At 41.4% G+C, this 27,979-nt stretch overlaps 1 protein-coding gene across 2 annotated transcripts; it reads left to right on the top strand.

The window, feature by feature from the left end:
* The first annotated feature begins 869 nt into the window (after positions 1-869).
* LOC105469034 (proteasome 26S subunit, non-ATPase 12) lies at positions 870-27,979 on the top strand. Of its 2 annotated transcripts, none has more exons than XM_011719562.3 (11): positions 870-1,053; positions 11,087-11,146; positions 11,234-11,362; positions 15,235-15,342; positions 16,609-16,713; positions 17,768-17,917; positions 17,998-18,132; positions 19,054-19,166; positions 20,128-20,302; positions 22,938-23,015; positions 24,827-27,979. In XM_011719562.3, exons 1-11 carry the CDS (start codon positions 946-948, stop codon positions 25,034-25,036), a joined length of 1,371 nt encoding a protein of 456 aa, XP_011717864.1. In that variant the 5' UTR covers positions 870-945; the 3' UTR covers positions 25,037-27,979. The 2 variants fall into 2 exon arrangements, with proteins under 2 accessions (XP_011717864.1, XP_070939595.1); XM_071083494.1 differs by lacking the exon at positions 870-1,053 and adding an exon at positions 6,800-6,974.

The raw sequence follows: 27,979 nt of genomic DNA, 5'->3' as shown, positions 1-27,979 counted from the left end.
AGAATTGAAATTGTCTCACATGTCATCTCGTTTGATGCTCACGAAAGTCCTATAGTCGATTTCTGGTTGGGCGCGGTGGCTCACGCCTGTAATCCCAGCACTTTGGGAGGCCGAGGCAGGCGGAGCACGAGGTCAGGAGATCGAGACCATCCTGGCGTGGTGGCGGGCACCTGTAGTCCCAGCTACTCAGGAGGCTGAGGCAGGAGAATGGCGGGAACCTGGGAGGCGGAGCTTGCAGTGAGCCGAGATCAAGCCACTGCACTCTAGCCTGGGCCACAGAGCGAGGCTCTGTCTCAAGAAACAAACAAACAAAACAACAAAAAAAAAAACCCCACAATTAAATCTTTCTAACTTTTCTTTTTACCAACTTAGTGGATTATAGTAAAAACGAAAACAAACAAACAAAGAAACCACTTTGCTTATTAAATGACTGAGCTGCTTCCATATCTTCTCTTAGGAGCTTTCAGAGATCCCACAGATTAAGCCACCAAGATTCTCAACTAGATAAAACCTTAGAACTTTCTACTTTAAGGTTTACTTTAGCCTCCTAACGTAGAGATGAGAAAACCGAGATCCAAGAAAAGTTAAGCGACTGGCCCTGGTCCTGAGAAATTATATTTCGAAGCAGGGGTGTAGGGATATATGAGATGGTCTGTTCTACTACACTCGGTTTTCTCATTGCAAATTTTAGATAAAGTCTGATGTTCCCAGAGACAAAACCTGACGCTGCGGGATGGAGCGGCGAGTACCGCCCCGCGTGCCTCAAGCCCCACCCCCAGGACTGTCCGCGGCAATGCCTGAGTGGCGACCAGCGCCGGGGACCTCGAGGGGTCCTTCGCGTGGGCTCCCGACGCACTGCCTGAGCGGGTGCGCGGGCGGCTTCCGGTGTGGGTGACGAGTGGTGGCCGAAGCGGGGGTACAGCAAGGGACGCTCAGGCGGGGACCATGGCGGACGGCGGCTCGGAGCGGGCTGACGGGCGCATTGTCAAGATGGAGGTGGACTACAGCGCCACGGTGGATCAGCGCCTACCCGAGTGTGCGAAGCTAGCCAAGGTGAGGAGAGGCCGGCTGGCTGTTGGCGGGCGCCAGGGGCTGAGTCACGGCGCGGAGCCTGCTTAGGCCTCAGGGGGCCTACGGGCTGGAGCGTGCATCCCCCCATTGCCTGCCCAGCCCTGGTTGGGCCTGCACGAATGGGAGACCCCAGGTCGGCCCGGCCAGGGCTGCGGAGTACGCCAGTGCCTATAGCTTCCCAGACCCTCCCCAAAACAGATGATCACTTCCTTCCGTGGGACTTAGGGCTCCGTTTTACTTTTTGCCCTTTCTTGGATGCTGTTTAACGTTTATCTTAGTGGTTTCCCAGGGGGTGAGGCTGCTTCAGTATTCAGGCTGGATCAGAGAGTTTCGTTTTGTTGCTGTTGCCCAATCCATTTATGTCGTTAAATCGTTTATGGATCATGGCTTATGTGCGTGGTCTTTGGCCAGGAGAAGGGGTAGGAAAGTGATAGTACACAGATGACTAACACAGTACCCTGTTCTTTAGGAGTTGATGTACGTAATGAATTAGTCAAGTCATGCATGGTGGTGAGGGCCATACAAGGGGAGAGTGTTACTGGAACACCGAGAAGGAAGCTATGCATTCTTAATGGTGCCATAAGGGAAGGTTTTACAGGAAGGCTGACGTTTGTATTGGGTCTTGAAGAATTAGTAAGATTGGGTGGAGTGGAGTCATTACTGGAGACGGAACTACAAAACAAAACTAAAGACAAGTAGGTACTATAAGAGTTCAACGGGCTTTCCAAAAAACAAGGATGGAGAAAGGTGATAAAGTTGGTACGTATGTATATCTTAGGTTCAGTATGCTTGCTGAAGGGGAGCCATAAACTCATTAAGAGCTTTCTAGCAGCTAGCATCAACAAACATCAGTTACATAAGGGTGGGAAACTCAGCCGCCTCCTATGTCACACAGATAACAATAGCTGGTATTTGTTGTGTAGTTTCTGCAGTGTCAGGCTCCGTGCTTATATACACTAAGCCATTTGATCCTCACCTTAGCCCTATGCAATGGCTATTGCTATAATCCTTATTTTATAGGTAAGAAAACTTGGGCTAGAAAAAGTTGAATCACAGGCGCCAAGATCATACGGCTAGTAAAGTGGTGAAGCCAAGAAGCAAACGATTCTAGGTTCTGGAGCTGGTGCCGTCACACACCATGCTGCCCTGCCTGGAAGCCTATTGTAATGAAAACCTGAACTTTTTTTCTTTTTTCTTTTTGAGACGGAGTTTCACTCTTGTCACCCAGGCTGGAGTGCAGCGGCGCGATCTCGGCTGACTGCAACCCCCGCCTCCCGGGTTCAAGCGATTCTCCTGCCTCAGCCTCCCGAGTAGCTGGGACTACAGGTGCCACCACGCCCGGCTAATTTTTGTATTTTTAGTAGACACGGGGTTTCACTATGTTGACCAGGCTGGTCGCGAACTCCTGACCTAAAGTGATCCACCCACCTCGGCCTCCCAAAGTGCTGGGATTACACGTGTGAGCTACTGCGGCTGGCCAAAAACCTGAACTTCCGAGCACCTGCCCAGGAAAAGGAGGCAGCAGATCTTCACCTTCAGATAATATTTGCCAACTGGGGATGAAGGCCGAGCCTTGTCGATGCTGCTAATTTGAGGGAGAAACCAGGAAGATGGATGTCTCCGTGAAATACCTTAATATTTAGAAATTGGATAATAATCTGTCATCTTAAAATACTGTTTGAGCCGGCCGGGCGCGGTGGCTCAAGCCTGTAATCCCAGCACTTTGGGAGGCCGAGACGGGCGGATCACGAGGTCAGGAGATCGAGACCATCCTGGTTAACACGGTGAAACCCCGTCTCTACTAAAAAATACAAAAAATTAGCCGGGCGCGGTGGTGGGCGCCTGTAGTCCCAGCTACTCGGGAGGCTGAGGCAGGAGAATGGCTTGAACCCGGGAGGCGGAGCTTGCAGTGAGCTGAGATCCGGCCACTGCACTCCAGCCTGGGTGACAGAGCGAGACTCTGTCTCAAAAAAAAAAAAAAAAAAAAAACTGTTTGAGCCAATACAATGTAACTAGAACAAAATATGCAGGCCAAAGTCAGCCCCTGAACCTCCACTTTGGAATTAATAGAATGATAGTGTCCATAAGGAAGAAACAAGTCATTTGCTTTAGAAAAGCACAACCAGATCTTTTATGAATTTCTGTTAATACCAGTCTACTGTGTGCAAGACCTAGTCAATGTTAGACATTATGAGACGTACAGAGATTATCAGACAAGGCTCTTGCCCTCAAATAGCTTAGAGATCAGTAAGAAAAAAGGCTTCACTGCTACAGTTGTTCTGGTGATCTTATGTAGCATTTATTCCTAAATAATTGTTGTCATGTTCCAGACTGTTGAAAAACTTGCAAACTCCAATACCAGATGCTTTTTTAGGTGTCCAGTGGGTAACAGAAGTGTTTTTAAAAAAGAATGTTGGGACCTGTTAAGATAGGTACATTTGAATTTTGATTTTTTTTTTTAAGCCAATGTGCCAGCTGAATAAAACAAGGTATATGTTGTGGGAGGGTATACTTTTTTTGTTTTGTTTTTTGATACCGAGCCCGTTTCAACTTTAAATTAGATGGTTACCCTACACTCCTGGTTAATTTTTTTAAACGTGTTTTTCCGTTTCGCTTTTTTTTTTAATTTTTATTTTTTTTGGTTTTGAGACAGAGTTTCACTCTTATTGTCCAGGCTGGAGTGCAGTGGCACGATCTTGGCTCACTGCAACCTCCACCTCCCGGTTTCAATTGATTCTTGTGCTTCAGCCTCCCGAGTATCTGGGATTACCGGCATGTGCCACCACATCCAGCTTATTTTGTGTTTTTAGTAGAGGCAGGGTTTTACCATGTTGGTCAGGATGGTCTCAAACTCCTGGCCTCAAGTAATCCACCCGCCTCTGCCTCCCAAAGTGCTGGGATTACAGGCGTGAGCCACCGTGCCCAGTTGCTTTTTATTTTCCATTTCATATTATTTTCTAACCATTCTGCCAAACATTAAAAAAATAATAACAACATTGTATTTCTACATTGGAATGTATGGAACAGTTAGTATACATTCTTTTGATTTTATTTTGAGTCCATCAATAAAACTATGAAGAACTTCTTGTTATTTTCACGTGTGAGAAAATTTAAGCTTCAGGCAGCTTAAGTGGTTTATTCGAGGCAGATCAAACTCACATCTCCTGGTAAAAAATAATGGTGTTCTTTTTGCTACTGCCTCTTTAAGAGATTATCAATTCTGTCCTTAATTTCCTTAAGACATTTTTTATTTTAAATGTGAAAAACATTTGGAGATAAAAACTGTGTATATAGCACTTTGAGAGGCCAAGGTGGAAAGATCACTTGAGGCCAGCAGTTTGAGGCCAGCCTAACAAGACGCTGTCTCCACAAAAATTTAAAAATTAGCCAGATGTGGTGGTACGCACCTGTTGTCCCAGCTACTCTGGAGGCTGAAGCAGGAGGATCGCTTGAGCCCGGTAGTTCAAGGTTGCTATGAGCTATGATCACATCACTGCACGGAACCCTGGGCAACAGAGTGAGACCTTATCTCTTAAAAAAAAAAAAAGTTGTGTATAGAGACTTAATAATGTATTAGTTGGGAAACCATATATAGCAGAAGCCTTAGAAAGGCAGACAAATTCTAGAGTTGGGTTGTAAAATTGCCAAATGTAGATCATTTAAATCTCTTGTAGTTGTAACCTAGTTCTATGTCTATCCTAACACCCATGTTGCAAATGATAACTAATAACTAATATTTATTGCTGTATACATTTTATTAAGATGTCAGCTGCTATGATTATGGTGTGTACATACTATGTTCCAGGCGTACCTTCATAGGTATTGACTTAATTCTTACACCAACCCTGTGGATTGCTACAAGTATTGTGTCCACTTCACTGAAGAGAAAATTGAGAGTCAGAGAGCTTGTGTTTTACCCAAGGCAATATGGCAGTACAGCTGGGAATTTAGACCCAAGCAGTCTGGCTGCAGAGCCCGTTTTTTTGTTTGTTTGTTTGGTTGGTTTTTTTTTTTTTGAGACAGAGTCTCACTCTGTTGCCCAGGCTGGAGTACAGTGGCGCAATCTTGGCTCACTGCAACCTTCATCTTCTGAGTTCAAGGAATTCTCCTGCCTCAGCCTCCTGAGTAGCTGGGACTATAGGCGCGCGCCACCATGCCTGGCTAATTTTTTGTATTTTTAGCACAGACGAGGTTTCACCATACTAGCTATGCTGGTCTCGAACTCCTGACCTTGTGATCCACCCACCTCAGCCTTCCAAAGTGCTGGGATTACAGGTGTGAGCCACCGCACCCAACCAGAGCCTGTATTTTTAACCATTCTACCGTCTCTGTGATTTGTGTGTAAGCACCCTGTGTCAGGTTGATGGGGTGTTAGTAAAAGTGATACTAGTTCTTGATGATGGTTATCTCTTCGCCTTGTATTCAGGAGTTAAAAATTAATCTAAAGAGGGCCTTTTCTGAACTGTAAAGATACGGTATTTAGCAGTTCGTAATATACTGAGGGTTTCTCGTCCTCTCTTTTTGATTATGTTGTATTTGGCACATGGTTATTTGGGGACTACTTACATTCTTAAATTGAATGTATCCTTTGATTCTCCTTCCTCTTAACCCATTTATGCTGGAGGTTGCAAAATCATTTTTGTGAAAAATCAGATCTTGGCAATGACCTTGAGCAGTAGGCTATAAATAACTCCCACAAACTTAGCGTTCCAATAATGGAACATTAGAGATAATGTTAATGTCTTTTCCTTCCTTCCTTTTTTTTTTTTTTTTTTTTCTTTTTTTTTAAGATATGGGGATCTCAAACTCTTGGGCTTAAGAGATCCTCCTGCTTCAGCTTCCTGAGTAGCTAGTATTACAGGCACACACCACTGTACCTGGCTTAATGTCTTTTCATTTCTTTTTTTTTTTTTTTTTTTTTTTTAGACGGAGTCTCGCTCTGTCACCCAGGCTGGAGTGCAGTGGCCGGATCTCAGCTCACTGCAAGCTCCGCCTCCCGGGTTCACGCCATTCTCCCGCCTCAGCCTCCCGAGTAGCTGGGACTACAGGCGCCCACCACCTCGCCCGGCTATTTTTTTGTATTTTTTTAGTAGAGACGGGGTTTCACTGTGTTAGCCAGGATGGTCTCGATCTCCTGACCTCGTGATCCACCCGTCTCGGCCTCCCAAAGTGCTGGGATTACAGGCTTGAGCCACCGCGCCCGGCCATGTCTTTTCATTTCTTTTGGTCACCTGCAGTCTCTTATGTGCAACGTCAAAAATAAAGAGCAAGTGAAATGTAAAACAGTTTACATTGTTAGCAGCTTAAACAAAAGAGACGCCTTTAAGGAATGGGTCACTTTAAAAGTTAGTCTATGTAGGGGGAGTATTGGACTGGCTTTAAATTTCAACTATTTGTGGTGACTTTTTTTTGAGACCGAATTTCACTCTGTCACGCAGACTGGAGTGCAGTGGCATGATTTCAGCTCACTGCAACCTCCCGCTCCCGGGTTCAGGCGATTCTCATGCCTCAGCCACCCGAGTAGCTGGGATTATAGGCGCCCACCACCACGCCCGGCTAAACTTTGTATTTTTAGTAGAGATGGGGTTTCACCATGTTGACCAAGCTGGTCTCGAACTCCTGACCTCAAGTGATCCGCCCGCCTCAGCATCCCGTGTTGGGATTACAGGCGTGAGCCACCGCGCCTGGCTGTGGTGACTTTTTATCAGCCTTTTTCTTTCTTGTTTAGGTTGTGTAACAAATCATTAAAAGATTGGATTCATTCAGGAATTAAAGGAGGCGCAAACAGAACTTACAGATACTCAACATGTATTGATGTTGAACAAACTCATTAGTCGCTTACATCACTTACAAGGATTATTTTCATGAGAAAAATGAGTCACGGAAGTCACATGTTCTAACAGGTTGGTTTTGGATAGCTCTCTAACCATTTGTTCCTCTGAGTTGAAAGGCAGCATCAAGGAGTTGGAATTTCAGGACTTGAGTGAACAGACAGGAAAAGGAGGAGGATGTTTAGCAGTAGGGTAGAACGTGGAAGATTGAGAGAAAAAAACGGGGATAGGCCGGGCGTGGTGGCTCAAGCCTGTAATCCCAGCACTTTGGGAGGCCGAGGCGGGTGGATCACGAGGTCAGGAGATCGAGACTATCCTGGCTAACATGGTGAAACCCCGTCTCTACTAAAAATACAAAAAACTAGCCGGGCGTGGTGGCGGGCGCCTGTAGTCTCAGCTACTTGGGAGGCTGAGGCGGGAGAATGGCGTGAACCCGGGAGGCGGAGCTTGCAGTGAGCCGAGATCACGCCACTGCACTCCAGCCTGGGAGACACAGCGAGACTCCGTCTCAAAAAAAAAAACAAAAACAAAAAAAAAAACGGGGATGATTTGAAAATTGGAAATTATATTAAATGAAATGATGGTAGTGTCCTTCAAATAGCACTAAATTGTCAACCATATAGTTTGTCACATCCTGCTTATTGTGACAGTAAGAATCAGGAATTGTAAGCCATTAGGATCAACTGAATACAGATCAGGTAAGTGCCAGTCCATTCAACACATATTATGTGGAGGTTGGTGCAAAGTGAAGTGACAAGTAAACAAGCATCCATCCCTAAAGGAACTTGTAGACCACTTAGGAGGTAAGTTACGTGCATCAGTAACTGATACAAGGATGGAAGGATGGACCATAGTATCTGCAGAAGCACTGGCATGTGCTTGGTGTGATGCAGCTCACCAAACTGTAGTGATGAACAGTGTAGACATGGCCCCTGCTCTTACAGAGGTCGCATTCTACTGAGATTGGAAAGACAGTAAACACCAAAATAGAATATAGTTTGGGGTAATTGCAGAGTGGAGACAGTATGGTTGAGTATGAAAGGACAAGGTGCTGAGTGACTACTGATTTTTAGAGAGTGTTATCCAAAAATGCCTTTGTGAGAAAATGACGTTTAATGTTTTGTTGATACTCCAAACTATGGCTTTAGGCCAGCGTGTAATTCCCTCACATGTATCATGCAATTCTTTAATACCGATGCTTCTGAATTAGAATACCATATATTAAACCACACTCTATTGATCACAGTCACGTGACTAATAGTAATTGCAAATGTGATGGGTGACTGTCATTAAACAGTATTTTGCGTTTTAACTATTTTTGCCCTTCTTTTTGTTGCCAGATAGTAACTATAGAGATGACTTTGATCAAAGCAAAAAGTGAGATTTAAACTAGTATGGTAGGGGAAGTGCGGCACTGCCGTGGAGAGAGCTTTGGAGCTTGAGGCAGGAGCCCCGGATCTAGTTCTGCTGATACCTTTTGTGGCTAAGCAAGTCATTTTAAGCTGTTTAGTCCTCAGTCTTTTTAATCTCTAAAATGAAGCGATTGAATTAAATAATCCCTAGCAGTCTTTCTAGTTCTAAGATTCTTTCATCTTTTAGGATTTATTAGCCTTCAACTTGGAGAATTTATAGATTTGTTCGTTTTTTTCCTCTGATGAACATTTAGCCAGTATTTATTATATACATAAATCTATAGAGCTTTCAGAGAAAGGAGAACTAGGGCTGTCCAAATGGGAAATGTTAAAATGTGTTAGTAATCACATATTTCAGATTTAATTAAAATAAGTTCAGACAGGGACTACAGTATATATGCAGTGCTGCATGGAAAATTCATGCATGTTTAAAAGTTATCTTGGAAAAATATGGCAGCAGTATTTTAAAAAGTCAAAAAATTATTTATGCCCATAATTCAGAAGCTATGTAATAAGTTTCTTTCGTCGGCCGGGCGCGGTGGCTCAAGCCTGTAGTCCCAGCACTTTGGGAGGCCGAGACGGGCGGATCACGACGTCAGGAGTTCGAGACCATCCTGGCTAACACGGTGAAACCCCGTCTCTACTAAAAAATACAAAAAACTAGCCGGGCGAGGTGGCGGGCGCCTGTAGTCCCAGCTACTTGGGAGGCTGAGGCAGGAGAATGGCGTAAAAACCCGGGAGGCGGAGCTTGCAATGAGCTGAGATCCGGCCACTGCACTCCAGCCTGGGCGACACAGCAAGACTCCGTCTCAAAAAAAAAAAATAATAATAAGTTTCTTTCATTAGTAGAAAAGGATAGTACTCATGTACCATCCATGAATGTCATTAAGATAAAAAGAGTTTTCATTTTTGGTTAGAAAAACAATTTTTAAATAATACTCTTCTCATTTCAATTTATTGTCAGAGGTGTTTACATGATAGTTATAATATTAGCGTGTTAAATAAATGCGTTTTAAAAATTTTTTATTTAAAGACCAGGTCTCACTCTGTCACCCAGGCTGGAGTGCAGTGGCGCATTCCTAGCTCACTACAGCCTCAAACTCTTGTGCTCAAGTGATTCTCCTGCCTCAGCCTCCTGAGTAGCTGAGACCACAGGCACAGGCTACCGTGCCCAGCTAATTTTTAAATTTTTTGTAGAGACAGAATCTCCCCCTATTTTCCTGGCTGGTCTCGAATTCCTGGGCTCAAGTGTCCTCCCACCTCAGCCTCCCAAAGTGCTGGGGTTACAGGGCGTGAGGCACCATGCCTGGCCAATGAGTGCAGTTTTTGTGCTGTATGTTGGTTTTGGTTTTATCAAAATGTGTGGTTCCTAATAGGATAACTTGCTTTAGTCCTGGTGTATTATCATTTATGTTTTTATTTTTTTAGTTTTATTGTTCCAATCTCTAAATATATATGCCAGGGAGAACGTTTTATTTTTACATCTGAGATAGAGGTGTGGAGAGGTTAGTGTAAGTTGTCAGAAACTGTATTTCAGTTGGACCAGTATCTGCTCAAGAGCATGACTTTAAGGATAGCATGTGTGGGTGTTCTCAGATGCTTTCATTTCCTTTAAGCATGATTACTAATTTATTTTTAAAGTCATTGAAAAATTAAACCAGAGTTTCCTGTCTTTTAGCACCAAGCACTCTCTTTATTTCTTCTTGGAATTCCATATTTTAAAATATCTGTTAGGGTGACAGTGAGTTCACAAAGGAATCATTTTTTCCTACTTTTTTTTTTTTTTTTTGAGACAGGTTCTCACTCTGTCGCCCATGCTAGAGTGCAGTGGTGCGTTCTTGGCTTACTGCAACATTTGCCTCCCCGGCTCAAGCCAGCCTCCCACTTCAGCTTCCAGAGTAGCTGGGGCTACAGGTGTGCACCACAATGCCCAGCTAATTTTTGTATTTTTTTGTAGAGACAGGTTTTGTCATGTTGCCCAACCTGGTCTCAAACTCCTGAGTTCAAGATATGTGCCCCCTTCAGCCTCCTAAAATGCTGGCATTACAGGCATGAGCCACTGCATCTGGCCTCTGTTTTTATTCTTTAAAGACACGTGACTACCACTTAGAGTCTCTGATCAGAACAGGATCCACCAGATGCAGTGGCTCAGGCCTGGAACCCCAGAACTTTGGGAGGCCGAGGTGGGATGATCACTTGAAGTTAGGAGTTCAAGACCAGCCTGGCCAACATGGTAAAACCCCGTCTCTACAGAAAATACAAAAATTATCCAGGTGTGGTGGCGCACTCCTGTAGTCCCACCTGCTGCGGAGGCTGAGGCATGAGAATCGCTGGAACCCGGGAGGTGGAGGTTGTAGTGAGCCGAGATGGTGCCACTGCATTCCACTCTGGGTGAAAGAGTGAGACTCTGTCTTAAAAAAAGAACAAGATAAACAGGTGTTACCACACTGAGTTGATAAATTAGAATCCAGAACAAAGACTTGGTGTTCTCTCAGATGTTACATGATTGTTATATGTTCACTTTCTCTTAGGCATTTAAAAATATTAAAAATAGCTTGTGGGCTTCAAGTAGGGGACCACTGCCTGCCATCACCCACTAGAGAAGAAAGCACTATCATGAAAAGGAGAGAAGCAAAAGTAGTTATGGGGTGATCATTTTCCTCTAGAAGAGGCCGTTGATTTTTCGTTTTCTGTGTCAAAACCATTTCATTTTAGACTAGTTATTTGGATTTTTTGTGTTTTTTTATTGTTCATTTTCATCTTTTGTTTTAGGAAGGAAGACTTCAAGAAGTCATTGAAACCCTTCTCTCTCTGGAAAAGCAGACTCGTACTGTGAGTAGTTTACAGGGAAAAGCTCAGTTACCATTAATTTCATTGAACATTGTTCCATTAACTTTCAATGTATTTTTACCCTTACAGGCTTCCGATATGGTATCTACATCCCGTATCTTAGTTGCAGTAGTGAAGATGTGCTATGAGGCTAAAGAATGGGATTTACTTAATGAAAATATTATGCTTTTGTCCAAAAGGCGGAGTCAGTTAAAACAGGTGAGTTCATGATCACGTCTGCTCGAAACACAAAAGCATTTGTATTTCAGACCTTTACACAAACTCTTCTATAAGTCTGTTTAAAATGTGTTAAGTCAACATTGTAACATCCTAGAGGGTGTTTTAAAATTCGGTCCACATTCTCATAATGATATAACTGTTTTCTGTTTGTTCTTCTAGTCTTTATATGTTTGCATATTTTTTAAAAATTGTGTTAGAGTGTTCATACATCTTTGTTCTATTTTGGTGTTGCTACTTTTTTTTTTTTTTTTCCTTATGTATTTACTTATTTTGAGACAGGGTCTCACTCTGTCATCCAGGCTGGAGTGCAGTGGTGTGATTACAGCTGACTGCAGCCTCAGCCTCCTGGACTCAAGCAGTCTTCCCAACTCAACCCCCAAGCGGATGGGACTATAAGTGCATGCCACCACACCTGGCCAATTTTTTTATTTTTTGTAGACCTTGCTATATTACCCCGGCTGGTCTCAAACTCCTGGGCTCAAGTGATCCCTCTGTCTTCGCCTCTCAAAGTGCTGGAATTACAGACATGAGCCACTGTGCCTGGCCCCACTTTTATTATTCTAAATGGTTGTATTATAATTTATTAAGTTGATATTCTGATTTATTTAGTCATATCTCTTTTATTAAACATCTTTTTATGCTGTTTTAAAATGTTTAGTAGTAACTAAATATTTCATTTTCTTATATTATCCCAATATATGATTTTTTGCAAAACAGCTTTTTGAGGTATTACTGACATTCAAAAACTATGCATACTGACAAATAGTTCTCTCCTTGACTAAACTCTCTGAGCCTTCTTCTTGACAAGGCCTTAACCTTGTCCTGTGTAGACTGAAACAAATACTAAGATTGTTTCTAATAATTCAAGGCTGCATTTCCAGGATGACCCAACCCCAGCTTAGAGTGCTTGCCTGAGAAAACTGAAGTCTGCCAAAAGAATGTACTGTTAAATATTTAATCGTGTGTGTGTGTGTGTAGAAATGGGGACTTGGATCTCGCCACATTGCCCAGGCTAGTCTTGAACTCTTGGGCCTAAGTGATCCTCCCACATCGGCCTCCCAAAGTGCTGGGATTACAGGCAGGAGCCACTGCACCCAGCCCTCCAACTTATTTTTGAGGCCAATTTTAGAGAGACTGTTTTGCTCATTTTGTTTAGAGATTATGTAAGTTCTCTTTTAGTGTTTTGGTGAAGTTGGATTTTCTTTACTGTTTCCTTATTCTTCTTGAGATATATTTAAATGTTCCCCTGTACAAGTAGATCTCATTTTTTACATTTTTATCTCAACTTTTAAATACTGTTTCCTTAGTAGTTTCTGGGTTTTAATTTCTTGCTTTAAATGATAAAGACAATGACATTATAAAAGAGGATGTAATGGAACCAAAAATAGATACGTAGTGTTATTGTCCAAATTCCTTATTTTGTTAATTAGACTGCTTCTAGGGTAAGGATAGTGTTAAAGCGGGTTAAATTTTTTTTTTGCAAAAGTCAGAATTACTATAATTGGTTTTGGTTTATTTTTCTTTAGGTAAGTTTACATGCATATAAAAGAGAGTGTTGGCTCAGTGCGGTGGATCACACCTGTAATACCAGCACTTTGGGAGGCCAAGGTGGGCAGATTGCTCGAGCCCAGGAGTTCGAGACCAGTCTGGGCAATACTGTGAAATCCTGTCTACAAAAAATACAAAAATTAGCTGGATGTGGTGGCAGGCGCCTGTAATCCCAGCTACTTGGGAGGCTGTGGCAGGCGACTTGCTTGACCCTGGAGGCAGAGGTTGCAGTGAGCCGAGATTACACCATTGCATTGCAGCCTGGGCAAAAGAACAAGACTCTTGTCTCAAAAAAAAAACACACCGAAAATATATAAGCCGGTGTTAAGAATTAGCATAGATTTAATTGAGGCAACCTAAAATATGTGAATGTGACATTTATTTATGTATTTATTTATTTATTTGAGACAGAGTCTTGCTCTGTCGCCCAGGCTGGAGTGCAATGGCACGATCTTGGCCTGCTGCAACCTCTGTCCCCTGGGTTTCTGCACTTCTGCCTGGCCAAAAAAAATGTTTTAATTTAAAAAAAAAAAGATGGAGCCGGGTGTGGTGGGCTCATGCCTGTAATCCCAGCACTTTGGGAGGCCGAGGTGGGCGGATCACCTGAGGTCAGGAGTTTGAGACCAACCTGACCCACATGGAGAAACCCCATCTCTACTAAAAACACAAAATTAGCCAGGTGTGGTGGCGCATGCCTGTGATCCCAGCTACTTGGGAAGACTGAGGCAGGAGAATCTCTTGAACCTGGGAGGTGGAGGTTGCAGTGAGCCGAGATCACGCCATTGCACTCCAGCCTGAGCAACAAGAGCAAAACTCTGTCTCAAAAAAAAAAAAAAAAAAAGGCGGAAATAACAGACGCTGAGGACTCCAAAAGCATGAAGGATGAAAGGAGTTGAGGGTTACCTGTTGTATCCAAAATTACCTATTGGGTGCAGCGTTCACTGTTGGGGTGATAGGTTCACTAGAGGCCCATACCTCACCACTGTACAATATATTCATGAAACAAACCTCCACATGTACCCCCGAACCTAAAAGAAAATAAAATCACCTCCACAACGAAAACATTTAGCCTGAACTGCTTAAACATTAAATGTTTTTCGTGGAAATCTTTCTAAGATATTCTATTCACTTTGCTGCTGCCTTAACCAAAATATACTTAATGTAATTTAACATTGTCTTGATGACTCATGCTCATTATTATTATTATTACTGTTTTTTGTTTTGTTGTTGTTTGTTTGAGATGGAGCCTTGCTTTGTTGCCCAGGCTGTAGTGCAGTGGCGCGATCTGGGCTCTACTGCAAGCTCTGCCTTCCGGGTTCATGCCATTCTCCTGCCTCAGCCTCCCGAATAGCTGGGACTACAGGTGCCCACCACCATGCCCAGCTAGTTTTTGTGTGTGTGTGTTTTTTAGTAGAGATGGGGTTTCACCGTGTTAGCCAGGGTGGTCTTGATCTCTTGATCTCGTGATCTGCCTGCCTCGGCCTCCCTGAGTGCTGGGATTACAGGCGTGAGCCACCACGCCCGGCCCAGGGTCTTAATTATTAATGATTATGATATATTGCTTAAAATCTAGAGATCAGGCATTGGCAAATGATGGGACAGAAACCAAATCCCACCCACCTCCTATTTTTATAAATAAAGTCATTGGAACACAGCCATACCCATTTGTTTTTAAGGAGGCAGAGTCGAATAGTTGCCACAGAGACTATGTGGCCCGCAAAGTCCACAATAATTACTTTATGAACATTTGCAAAAATTTACAGAAAATGTTTGCTGATTTGTGACCTAGATCATAGAATTGTTAGTGTTGAAAGGAATGTATTCCAGCCCCTTGATAATAACCTATGAGGAAACTGAAGGTGAGAGGGTCTCTGGCTCACAGTGTCATAATGAGGTAAATTTGGGTGACTGTGGCTCTTCCTCCCACCCAGGTGGTAGAACTGTTTCACCTTTTGCCTCTGCCACTGCCTTTTTCCTCCTCAGTCACAGTATCTGCAGGTCATGGCTTCAAGCTGCCATGGACCTCTGCTTTCTCTTCCCTTCGTGAGATGCCATTTCTTCCATGCTTTCCTGCCTGCCTGCATCTCTGCATCTGAGGTTTTCCTGACCTTTACTGACTTGTTACGGAGTAGTTGGTACTTTTTAGGTATCAGTGAGTTTTGATGTGATGTTCTGTATGGCGTTTCCTTGTCTAGAGTTGCTTGGGAAGACCAAGTTCGATCGTTGCTCTTCTGTCAATAAAATACATTTTTTTTCCTCTGTGAGGAATGTATTTTACTTATGAATGGTTTTTAATATTTTAGGCTGTTGCCAAAATGGTTCAACAGTGCTGTACGTATGTTGAGGAAATCACAGACCTTCCAATCAAACTTCGATTAATTGATACTCTACGAATGGTTACTGAAGGCAAGGTAAATTTTCTGTTGACATAACTCACAATGATATGTACTGTTTTTTCTGAATTCAGAGATACTTAATGTATGTAGATATTTTGTATAAGTATTTATTTGTGTTTATTTTTTAAAGAAATACACAAAATGTCATCACTGTAATTCAACCAGTAATGTCTTTGTACATCCCTTTTTGCAAATGAATCTATTTAAATAGTGACAGCCATGGTATATCTAGATTTTTCTGGGAATGGGGTATCTTATAGATATATATGTGACTTTAAAAAAAAAAAAAAGATGGCCGGGCGCGGTGGCTCAAGCCTGTAATCCCAGCACTTTGGGAGGCCAAGACGGGCGGATCACGAGGTCAGGAGATCGAGACCATCCTGGCGAACACGGTGAAACCCCGTCTCTACTAAAAAATACAAAAAAAAACTAGCCGGGCGAGGTGGCGGGCGCCTGTAGTCCCAGCTACTCGGGAGGCTGAGGCAGGAGAATGGCGTAAACCCGGGAGGCGGAGCTTGCAGTGAGCTGAGATCCGGCCACTGCACTCCAGCCTGGGCGGCAGAGGGAGACTCCGTCTCCAAAAAAAAAAAAAAAAAGAATAATTCAGTTCTGGCCAGGCACGGTGGCTCATGCCTGTAATCCCAGCACTTTGGGAGGCCTAGGTGGGTGGATCACCTGAGGTCGGGAGTTCGAGACCAGCCTTACCAACATGGAGAAACCCCGTCTCTACTAAAAATACAAAATTAGCTGAGCGTGGTGGCGCATGCCTGTAATCCCAGCTACTCGGGAGGCTGAGGCAGGAGAATTGCTTGAACCCAGGAGGTAGAGGTTGTGGTGAGCCGAGATGCCACTGCACTGTGGCCTGGGCAACAAGAGTGAAACTCCATCTCAAAAAAAAAAAAAAAAAAAAATTCAGTTCTACGTTTTATTTTATTTTTTTGAGACAGTGTCTCACTCTGTTGCTGAGGCTAGAGTGCAGTGGCCTGATCATGGCTCACTGCAGCCTTGAGCTCCGGGGCTCAAGTGATCCTCCTGTGTCACCCTCCCAAGTAGCTGGGACTAAAGGTGCATGCCACCACTCTCAGCTAATGTTTTGATTTTTTGTAGAGACAGGCTCAACATGTTTCCCAGGCTGGTCTCAGACTCCTGGCCTCAAGTGTTCCTCCGGCTTCAGCCTTCCAAAATGTTGGGATTGCAGGTGTGAACCACCGTACCCAGCCTACTTTTTCAATTTTAACACGTTTCCACAGAATTTTGATTGTGTAAATTTCTCATTTGTAGATTTATGTTGAAATTGAGCGTGCTCGACTGACTAAAACATTAGCAACTATAAAAGAACAAAATGGTGATGTGAAAGAGGCAGCCTCCATTCTACAGGAGTTACAGGTAAGGTACTGCATTTTAGAGTTGGTAAAACTTTGTTTAGTCAGCAGTATTTTCTAATGGAAATATAGGTTGAATATCCCTTATCCAAAATGTTTGGGACCAATAATTGTTTTGAATTTTGATGGAAAGCCTGTGAATGGCATCTTTTTTTATGTTTAAAATTGTTGTTTCCTCATTAGCCATTAAGAAAACCACAATGAGGTACCACTACATACCTATTAAAATGCCTACAATTTAAACAATAAAATCCTCAGTGCTAGTGGGGGTGCAAAGCAGCTGGAGCTCCTGTACCTTACTGGTGAGAATGCAAGGTGGTGCAGCCACTCTGGAAAACAGGTTGGCAGTTTCTTATAAAGTTACACATATGCTTACCATATGACCCAGCAATCCCACTCTTGAGTATTTACCCATGGGATATGAAAACTTATGTTTACATAAAACCAGTCCACACAACCTGTTCAGAATAGCTTTATTTGTGATAATAAAAAGATAAAATCAGCCCAGATATACTTCAACAGGTGAATAAACAAACTGTGGTATGTCCATACAATGGAATACTACTAAGCAATAAAAAGAAATGAACTATTGATGTATAACTTGAATGAATCTTACAATTTAGGCCATTATACAGAGTGAATAAAGACAGCCTCAAAGCATTACATACTATATTTGACATTCTTGAAAAGACAGATTTGTAGTGATGAAGTACAGATCATTGGATGTCTTGGGAGGGCTTATGAGTGGGGGAAGTGTGTGATTATAAAGGGGCAATATGAGGAAGGTTTTTTGAGTTCTGTATCTTCATTGTGATGGTGGTTGTGCAAATCACTACATGTGTTAAAATTCATAGAATTTTATACCAGAAGGGGGAAAGTCCATTATAAATTATAATTTTCTAGAGGTAAATAGCTTTTAATATAATTGTCAACACTCTGCCTATATACATGAAGGTTCTTATTATTTAACAAGGATGAATATTTTAGTATCTTTAATTTTGTTGCAGTTCACAAAATTGCAAAGTATTATAAACTTATTTCGGGAATTACTGTGCTAGGTGGAAACCTACGGGTCAATGGAAAAGAAAGAGAGAGTGGAATTTATTTTGGAGCAAATGAGGCTCTGCCTAGCTGTGAAGGATTACATTCGAACACAAATCATCAGCAAGAAAATTAACACCAAATTTTTCCAGGAAGAAAATACCGAGGTGAGCATATCTCTGACCACATATTTAAAGGTATGAATAAAACCCATAAATCCCAATTTGTTTTGCCAACTTTTTTGCAGAAATTAAAGTTGAAGTACTATAATTTAATGATTCAGCTGGATCAACATGAGGGATCCTATTTGTCTATTTGTAAGCACTACAGAGCAATATATGATACTCCCTGTATACAGGCAGAAAGTGAAAAATGGCAGCAGGTAAGAGTTTATTTGTGTAATTGACATGGCTTATTCAGAAGAGTAATTTGCATTTTTTTATTTTCAAATCTTTTTAACTGCAATCATTACATGCAGTTGTATGGTGTTGCTTTCTATTCAGTGTTGTTCAGTATATTACTGATTCAGTCTAATTGCGGCCATAGTTTATGTCTCACTTTTGGAGAAATATGGGCTTCCTGTTTAAAATATGTACAGTGGGTCATATCCTAATAAAGGTTGCAGATAAAGACCCGACATTACTTTGGAAAATTATTTTACAAAACTATTTTAAAGGGCTTATATATATATTCCACATTTATACTGCTAACTTGTTATAAGAACTTTTTCTTTATACATTTGTCAAAAATGAATGTCAAGAAAAATGTCAGCTGAGGTAGTAAGTCAGATTAGCAATGATTTATTATATTAGTTTGTGAAAACTAAATGCTATAGAAAGACACTATGAAAAGGCAGCCTGGAAATATTTTTCCCCTTAAGACTTTTTTTTGTTCGTTTGTCTTTTGTTTGTTTTTGAGACAGAGTCTCGCTGTTTCCCAGGCTGGAGTGCAGTGGCGCAGTCTCGGCTCACTGCAACCTCCGCCTCATGGATTCAAGTGACTCTCCTGCCTCAGTCTCCTGAGTGGCTGGGACTACAGGCACGTGCCACCACGCCCAGCTAATTTTTTTTATTTTTGTATTTTTAGTAGAGATGGGGTTTCACTGTGTTAGCCAGGATCGTCTCGATCTCCTGACCTCAGGTGATCCGCCCACCTTGGCCTCCCAAAGTGCTAGGATTACAGACGTGAGCCACTGCACCCAGCTATGACTTTAAAATTTAAAATGGATATGATTGTTCAGTTTTCGTCAAAATTTCCGTTATGTCTAGTCTTGCGTATAACTTTTGTTGTACAACTCTTTTAGGCTCTGAAGAGCGTTGTACTCTATGTTATCCTGGCTCCTTTTGACAACGAACAGTCAGATTTGGTTCACCGAATAAGTGGTGACAAGAAGTTAGAAGAAATTCCCAAATACAAGTAAGTACTTTTGAAATTATCATGATATATCTCAGTAGAAACACTATTTTGAAAAAAAAATTGCTAACCTAAGTGTATACTTCTGTGTATACTTCTTTTTCTGAGATGGAGTTTTACTCTTGTTGCCCACGCTGGAGTGTAATGGCGCAATCTCAGCTCATTGCAACTTCTGCCTCCTGGGTTCAAGCGACTCTCCTGCCTCAACCTCCCGAGTAGCTGGGATTACAGGCACCCGCTACCATGCCTAGCTAATTTTTGTATTTTTAGTAGAGACGGGATTTCACCATGTTGGCCAAGCTAGTCTCGAATTCCTGACCTCAGGTGATCCGCCCACCTCGGCCACCCAAAGTGCTGCTGGGATTACAGGCTTGAGCCACCGCGACTGGCCTAAGTGTGTACTTCTTAATTGGTTACTGATAGATTATACTAGAGAATAAACCTAGAGATGATAAAGTGGTGGAATTTTTTTTTAGCATTGCATTAACAATAAATGAGATTATAATATACTTTATTCTAAATTGCTTATCAAGTGGAAGTTTCATATCAGGTCTACACTGGCAGCTTTTGATTAATTATTTGACAGAGTTTCATCATTAGTAGTTTAGAGCTTTGTGATTTTCAGAAATGCATACTTCTGAAAATTATTATATAAAATAGACTTGCTTCATCATAAGCACAACAGATTCTTATTTCTGTTTGTTTCATGAGTACATTTACAGTTATTTCAGAAATTGACAGTGCAGAAAAGAGCAGAGTGTTAAGTGGGAGAATGCTGTATTCTGAGCTACTGTGGGAAAAATGGTAGTAAAGTTGGTAAAATACACAATAACCAAACAGTACTCATTCTACTAAATAAAATTTAACGAAAACAGTTTTTGTTGATTTTTTTGAACTTTGCTATTATATTAGTTAATACTTAATTTTTACAGATTTGGAATATTAAGATGTATACAATTTACAGGGATCTTTTAAAGCTTTTTACCACAATGGAGTTGATGCGTTGGTCCACACTTGTTGAGGACTATGGAATGGAATTAAGAAAAGGTTCCCTTGAGAGTCCTGCAACTGATGTTTTTGGTTCCACGGAGGAAGGCGAAAAAAGGTGGAAAGACTTGAAGAACAGAGTTGTTGAACATGTAAGAATCTGTCATAGAAATGACAATTTTTATTTTAACCTTTAGTGAATTTATTTTTTAGAATTAAATTTTGGCAGATTTGAGCATAAACTATTTTATTTTTCACATTTGATAATCAAATGTTCATTTAGGATGTTATGTCTTTAATTCTTCACTCAGGATGTTTTTTTGTATGCCCACTGTAGTAGTGATAAAAATTTGGTGTTCAGATGTTTACTCTGCATTTCCCAAAGCATATTGGAATGTATCTCACGCATCTTGGGTTTTTTCCCTGTTTTTGGCCTTTCAGAAAAGATAGCTGTATTTTAGCTTGCTTCATTTTGAGAGAACCTCTCAGGAATCCAAAATTTATAGCGTATAAACCAGACAGAATTTCCTAAGAATTGGGGCAGGAGGGTGTTTCTCTCTAATGTTCACTTACTAGTCTTGGAAGCAGGTAACATGTCTTAAACCTGAACTTTGATCTTCTTAGTATCACTGTTGTCATGTGTATTATGTTACCATTCACTCCTTCACATAACAAACATTTATTGTGAGCCTTCTATGTGCTAGACACTGTACAAAGTACCAGGGCACACAGGAGAATAAGACATTACCCTACCTAGACCGGCCGTGGTGGCTTATGCCTGTAATCCCAGCACTTTGGGAGGCTGAGGTGGGCGGATCACCTGAGGTCAGGTGTTCAAGACAAGCCTGGCCAACATGGGGAAACCCCATCTCTACTAAAAATACAAAAAATGGCTGGACATGGTTGCGCACATCTGTAATCCCAGCAACTCAGGAGGCTGAGGCAGGAGAATTGCTTGAACTCAGGAGGCAGAGGTGTCGGTGAGTGGAGATCACACCGGTGCACTCCAGCCTAGGCGACAGAGCAAGACTCCATCTCAAAAAAAAAGACATTACCCTACCTTGAGTAAGAGCATTAAAAATTATAGGGAAAGATGTACTTATAAATAAAAAGTATCAGATATTGTAGTACAAGTATCTAGAGAGCAGAGTGAGGCTTATGGGAAACTTTTCTACATGGAGGAATGATCAGGTTGGATGAATTGATGATTGAGGTGAGGTTTGTAAGAGGAGTGTGAGGTATCGGGCAGGCAGGAACAAGGGAGGGCAGCCTGCGCACCAGGTCCCTCTGAGAGTGAGTTTGGAGAATGCATTGGAGAGGGAGGAGACTAGAGAAGACTACTAAGGTGAGAGATATATGGACTTTAAATAAGGCAGTAGCCAAGGGATTAAAGAATGCGTGGAATATGATTGTTTTAAGGAAGGAAATCAATAGAATGCAGCCATTGATTAGATTTAAAGCCTGAAGGAAAAGGTTAGATTTGAAGGATAAAAGAAAAGCGAGGAGAAGAATGCTTCTCGTGCTTTCTGATGTGTTCGTGTTGCCATCAGCCCTGGTAGAGATAGGAGACAATGTAGCTTCTTCAAAGATTGAGTTCATTTTTCTCCCCACTGTTCCCCCACGTTTTTTTGAGTGCTATTGTTAATAATACTGCCTATAAGAACAGTAAAGGGGAGTCTCTGTGTCTTAACTGCAGCACCATCGCCAGTGAAAATTAGGAAATTTAATTTGAAGCTACTTGTAAGTCATTGGAATAAGGGTAAAGTGATGAGTATTTGAAATGATGTCCAATCTTATTTTTTTGAAAGAGGGAGAGTCAGGCCGGGCGCGGTGGCTCACGCCTGTAATCCCAACACCTTGGGAGGCCGAGGTGGGCGGATCACAAGTTCAGGAGATCAAGACCATCCTGACTAACGTGGTGAAACCCCGTCTCTACTAAAAATACAAAAAATTAGCCAGGGGTTTTGGCGAGCGCCTGTAATCCCAGCTACTCGGGAAGCTGAAGCAGGAGAATGGCATGAACCCAGGAGGTGGAGCTTGCAGTGAGCCGAGATCGCGCCACTGCACTCCAGCCTGGGTGACAGAGTGAGACTCTGTCTCCAAAAAAAAAAAAAAAAAGAGAGTCAGTCTAGCTCTGTCATCCAGACTGGAGTGCAGTGGCACAGTCATAGCTCGCTGTAACCTTGAACTCTTGTGTTCAAAGGATCCTCCCACCTCAGCTTCCTAGATGGCTAGGACTATAGGCAGGCACCACCATATTCAGCTAATTTTTAAATTTTTTGTGGGGATGGGGCCTTGCTATGTTCCCAGGCAGGTGTTGGTCTCCTGGCCTCAAGCAGTCCTCCTGCCTCAGACTCCCAAAGTGCTGGGATTACAGGTGTGAGTCCCTGCACCCGATTGATCTCCAATCATTTTTTAGATTTTAGCCTTTAAAACATTTGTGTTATAATTAGAAAGCTTAACTTTAGATTCTTGCACTCAGCAAAAATATTTCAGTACAATTATAATTTTTAACCACTAGTTAAGACAGGCATATATTTTGACTATATATTTAAAGAGCTGTGTAGAATATTCATAGTAATTCACAAATAACTACAGGAACCAAAATAAGTATTTAGTTTTGTTACTGAAGATTAGAACTAGCTTTGCTGCAGTTATGGACTACAGAAAAATAAAAGCTCCGAGTCTAACATTTTAAGTAAACTTACCTTGGATGTGAAAATAAATGGACTTTGAGACTTGCTGACAAATGTTACGTATGCTCCCTGCTCTCTATCCTCTCCCCAGAATATTAGAATAATGGCCAAGTATTATACTCGGATAACAATGAAAAGGATGGCACAGCTTCTGGATCTGTCTGTTGATGTAAGTAGTAATCAACTTTGAGTTATTTGTAGGCATTCTTTTTGAATATTGACTTGTAAAAATTGAGTAAGAGAATCAAATTTTATGGCCGGGCATGGTGGCTCACGCCTGTAATCCCAGCACTTTGAGAGGCCAAGGCAGGCGGATCACAAGGTCAGGAGATCGAGACCATCATGGCTAACACAGTGAAACCCCGTCTCTACTAAAAATACAAAAAAATTAGCTGGGCGTGGTGGCAGGCACCTGTAGTCCCAGCTACTCAGGAGGCTGAGGCAGGAGAATGGCATGAACCTGGGAGTCGGAGCTTGCAATGAGCCGAGATTGCGCCACTGCACTCCAGCCTGGGCAACAGAGCAAGATTATGTCTCAAAAAAAAAAAAAAACCAGAATCAATTTTATGATTTAATTTTATGTTTAGGTAATAGGGTAATAGATAGTTTCCCAAGCGATCTTGAGTACCAAAAACTAACCTAAGTATCAAGTGATCCCAGGTCTTGCTGGAGCAATGTTGTCTTCAGGTCTGTGTTTCGTGTTGACAAAATGCATAGCACACAAAGAGGAGTTAACCCAAGTGTGTAGTAATGGCCTGAAAAGCCATTTCTGTCACCAGAAGGAGTTGTGACAGTTTAGGTGATAAGACTCATGGAACATTAGAGTTGGAAGGTTTGCTCCTTGATCAGCTTGTCAGGGAGCTCTTGTCACTTATGAATGAGAGTACCAGAGTCCTTAGAAGTCAAGTGTCTTGTCCGTGGTACGTAGTTGCCAAGTAGCAGAGCGCATATTCTAACCCAGCATTTCTGGAAATGTTCACTGTACCATACTGCCTTTGAGGCAAAACTTTGTAGAAAAGGGAGTAGACCAACTTGCTGTTGGCATGGATACCAGCAGCATTGAGCTTGCAAGGAGGCAGATTCAAACTCACCCCTGATTGAGTCTACTCAGATTCTATTCATTCCCTAGACTATCAGTAAAATAAGTACTTATTACAGGAAGTCAGCAGTTGCTAACTCTTTTTTTTTTTTTTCTTTTTCTTTTTCTTTTTTTGAGGCAGTCTCGCCTTGTCGCCCAGGCAGGAGTACATTTTTTGTGATCTCAACTCACTGCAACCTCCACCTCCAGGGTTCAGGCGGTTCTTCTGCCTCAGCCTCCGGAGTAGTTGGGACTATAGGCACATGCCACCATACCCGGCTAATTGTGGTAGTTTTAATAGAGATGGGGTTTCACCATGTTGCTCAGGCTGGTCTTGAACTCCTGACCTCAAGTGATTCACCCACCTCGGCCTCCCAAAGTGCTGGGATTACAGGTGTGAACCACCACACCCAGCTGAACAGTTACTATTAAAAATGAATCCCTTGGCCGGGCGCGGTGGCTCAAGCCTGTAATCCCAGCACTTTGGGAGGCCGAGACGGGCGGATCACGAGGTCAGGAGATCGAGACCATCCTGGCTAACACCGTGAAACCCCGTCTCTACTAAAAATACAAAAAACTAGCCGGGCGAGGTGGCGGGCGCCTGTAGTCCCAGCTACTCAGGAGGCTGAGGCAGGAGAATGGCGTAAACCCGGGAGGCGGAGCTTGCAGTGAGCTGAGATCCGGCCACTGCACTCCAGCCCGGGCTACAGAGCAAGACTCCGTCTCAAAAAAAAAAAAAAAAAAAAAAAAAAAAAAAAAAAAAAAAAAATAAAATAAAATAAAATAAAAATGAATCCCCCTGCATATTCTTGGATGAAGAGTTTAGAAAATGCTTTTCTGAAGTGTTGTTTATTGTCTGTAATTTATCCTGTCTTAATCCAATTCATCTTTCTCTCTTGCAGGAGTCCGAAGCCTTTCTCTCAAATCTAGTAGTTAACAAGACCATCTTTGCTAAAGTAGACAGATTAGCAGGAATTATCAACTTCCAGAGACCTAAGGATCCAAATAATTTATTAAATGACTGGTCTCAGAAACTGAACTCATTAATGTCTCTGGTTAACAAAACTACACATCTCATAGCCAAAGAGGAGATGATACATAATCTACAATAAGGGTCTTAATGCTTTTAGAAAAAAGTTAAAATTGGAAGTCATTAAAAAAAAGAGACTGTTATAATGGTGTATATGTTGGGGTTTTTTTTCTAAGCTTCTTTGTCTTAAATTTTAAAATAGTGAATATGTTTTGAGACTCCCTTTGACCTTTCAGTTCCCCAAGTTCATTGTTAACTTTGCATTTGCAGTTGGTGCAAAAATACACATTTCTGTCGTCTGAATACACAAAAAGTTGTGTCATAACTTACCCAGATATGTTTTTCTGTCATTTGAAACCTTTTTAGCTACTGTTTGTTTTCATTCAACTAACAAACATATTACAATAATAAAAGCAGTATATACACATTTCCTTTCTACAGTTACCTCTGATTCTAAACATTTTGTGGTAGTGATTTGGCAAGTGTTTTTTAAATAAAATAAATTTCATTGTAAAGCTATCAGTCATTTAGTAGAATAGAAAAGCAACAGAGCATACAGGAACATTTGGGATAGAGTTGTGATTTGTGAAGAATTTGTACTTTGATATTGTGGCAGAAAGTCTAAACTGAGTGTGTATGCAACAATCTGGTAAGCTGTAGACTTTTTTTTTTGAGTCGGGCTGGTTCTAGTCACAGCTTGATTGCTTTCAGCCCTCATCCTCTGACTTGATCAGTTGTTCAACAGAATCAACTGACATCATTGACACAGGTTATTGGGTGTTAAGTCCTCTCTATAGGGATAGTGACTACTTTTTTTTCTTTTTTGCTCTTCTTCTCCCCTTTCTTTATATGGGTTTAAATTTAACATAAAGTTGTTTTTATAAGGCTTATTTGTAGCTTTATACTTGTAAGTCTAATTACATCATTATTGTTCCAAATTCATTATCTCTGTAGGAACTTTTAGTTCCATTATACGAACACTGGATAACCTAATTTTTTTATGCTTTAAAAAAAATGGCAAAAAGAAAGACTTCAGGCCACCCTCATAGAGTAAGTGGTATAGTACTGAAATATTTTCACAGAATTCAAAGTAGTTTGCTGTCAAAGAAACATCTGAGATGAATTGGTGTGAACGAATTTTGCAAGTTTTAATTTGATTTATTTCAGAGAAAATAGAAAAATAAAACAATGTTAGAAGGTTATTTAAAATGATGTTTAAATGAAGAAAGTGTGAGGTCTACTTTTAAAAAAAATTCAAATGAAGAGAAAAAGAAAAACAGCATTCTAGAAATGGCATTTCTCCTAATTAATTTTCTGCTTAATGGAAAATTATCAATTGTCCTTTTTTATGATCCCAGGACTGAAGACAGTTGTGGGATATCTGTCATATTTATCCTGTGAGTCACTGGGAATAAGGACATATAGTACTAAAGTAATCTAATCTTATTCTTTGGAAATTCAGTGCATTGGTCACATTAATAACATCAACATCTGCTATCACTTGTCTTTTAAAAACTAACCAAAAAAGGTCGGGCGCAGTGGTTGGCGCCTGTAATCCCAGCACTTTGGGAGGCCAAGGCGGGTGGATCACCTGAGGTCAGGATTTCGAGACTACCCTGGCTAACACGGCAAAACCCTGTCTCTACTAAAAAAAAACACAAAAATTAGCCGGGTGTGGTGGTGCACACCTGTAGTCCCAGCTACTTGGGAGGCTGACATGGGAGAATTGCTTGAACCCCGGAGGCAGAGGTTGCAGTGAGCTGAGATCACGCCACTGCACTCCAGCGTAGGTGACAGAGTGAGACTCCATCTCAAAAAAAAAAAAAAAAAAATTGGCAAGTTCAGAAACAAAAGTTCACACTAACAGTATGGTTTTAATTTTCCTTTGAATGAAAAGGATAGAAGATAAAATTGTGTATTGTTAACTTGTAAATAAAATTGGAGCTAATTTGAAACTAGCTTTTCATTAACTTCATCCTTCTAGGGACTCATTACCTGTGGGCTTGTCAAACCTGGACTATTTGGCCAAATATGTTGCCATAGAGATTGCAAATGTTCCTCTTTTTTTTTTTTTTTTTTTTTTTTTTTGAGATGGAGTTTCACTCTTGTTGCCCAGGCTGGAGTGCAGTGGCACGATCTTGGCTCACTGCAACTTCTGCCTCCCATATTCAAGCAGTTCGCCTACCTCAACCTCCTGAATAGCTGGGATTACAGGCGCCTGCCACCACACGTAGCTAATTTTTGTGTTTTTAGTAAAGACGGGGTTTCATCATGTTGACCGGGCTGGTCTCAAACTCCTGACCTCAGGTGATCCACCCACTTTGGCCACCCAAAGTGCTGGGATTACAGGCATGAGCCACTGCGCCTAAACCCTCTGGTCTTTCTTTAACACACACTAGGCTCTTTGTGTATTATGATTTAGTGCTATTTGTAACTGTCCCAGTGACCACATTGCACCCAACTTGATCAGCTGTTCATCCATTTCTTGTTTTTTCCTGTCAAACATTAATCCAGCAAATTTATGAGGTATTTACCAATTTATTTTCTTAGTATTACAATATAATTCATTAGCATAAAGTAGAATAGTAAAATATTTGAGTTGTTCGGAACCTCAGTTAATCCTGTTTTACATTTCAGACCTAAAGCTGGCAATCAGGAAAAGAAGCACTTTGTTTTCAATGTGGAGAAGATAATACTTGATTCCATTTCATTGTCATTAGTGTATTAACCAGCAGGAGAGGTGATGAGCCATTTTTCAAATGAAATACCTTTTATTTCCATATGATTTCTTTATTTTAGAGTTCAATAGCTGTTTCTATAATTATCCTCAATTTCCATATGTTACTGAATCTGAAAAACTCATCTTTAAAATTCAAACAGTTCCATTCTATCTTTCGTAAATGTTAAATGTGATAAAAGTACATATTTTAAATTGTTTTCAGCTCTTGGATATAGCAGCAATAAAAACACTAATTTGTGGGTATTTAAGAAAACCTGGAGAATAAACTCATACTTTAAAAGATCA

The sequence above is a fragment of the Macaca nemestrina genome, chromosome 17, assembly GCF_043159975.1.
Source record: "Macaca nemestrina isolate mMacNem1 chromosome 17, mMacNem.hap1, whole genome shotgun sequence".
NCBI classification, from domain to species: Eukaryota; Metazoa; Chordata; class Mammalia; order Primates; family Cercopithecidae; genus Macaca; species Macaca nemestrina.
Note: the sequence above shows the minus strand (reverse complement) of the source record. Positions and strands in the feature narration are given on the sequence as shown.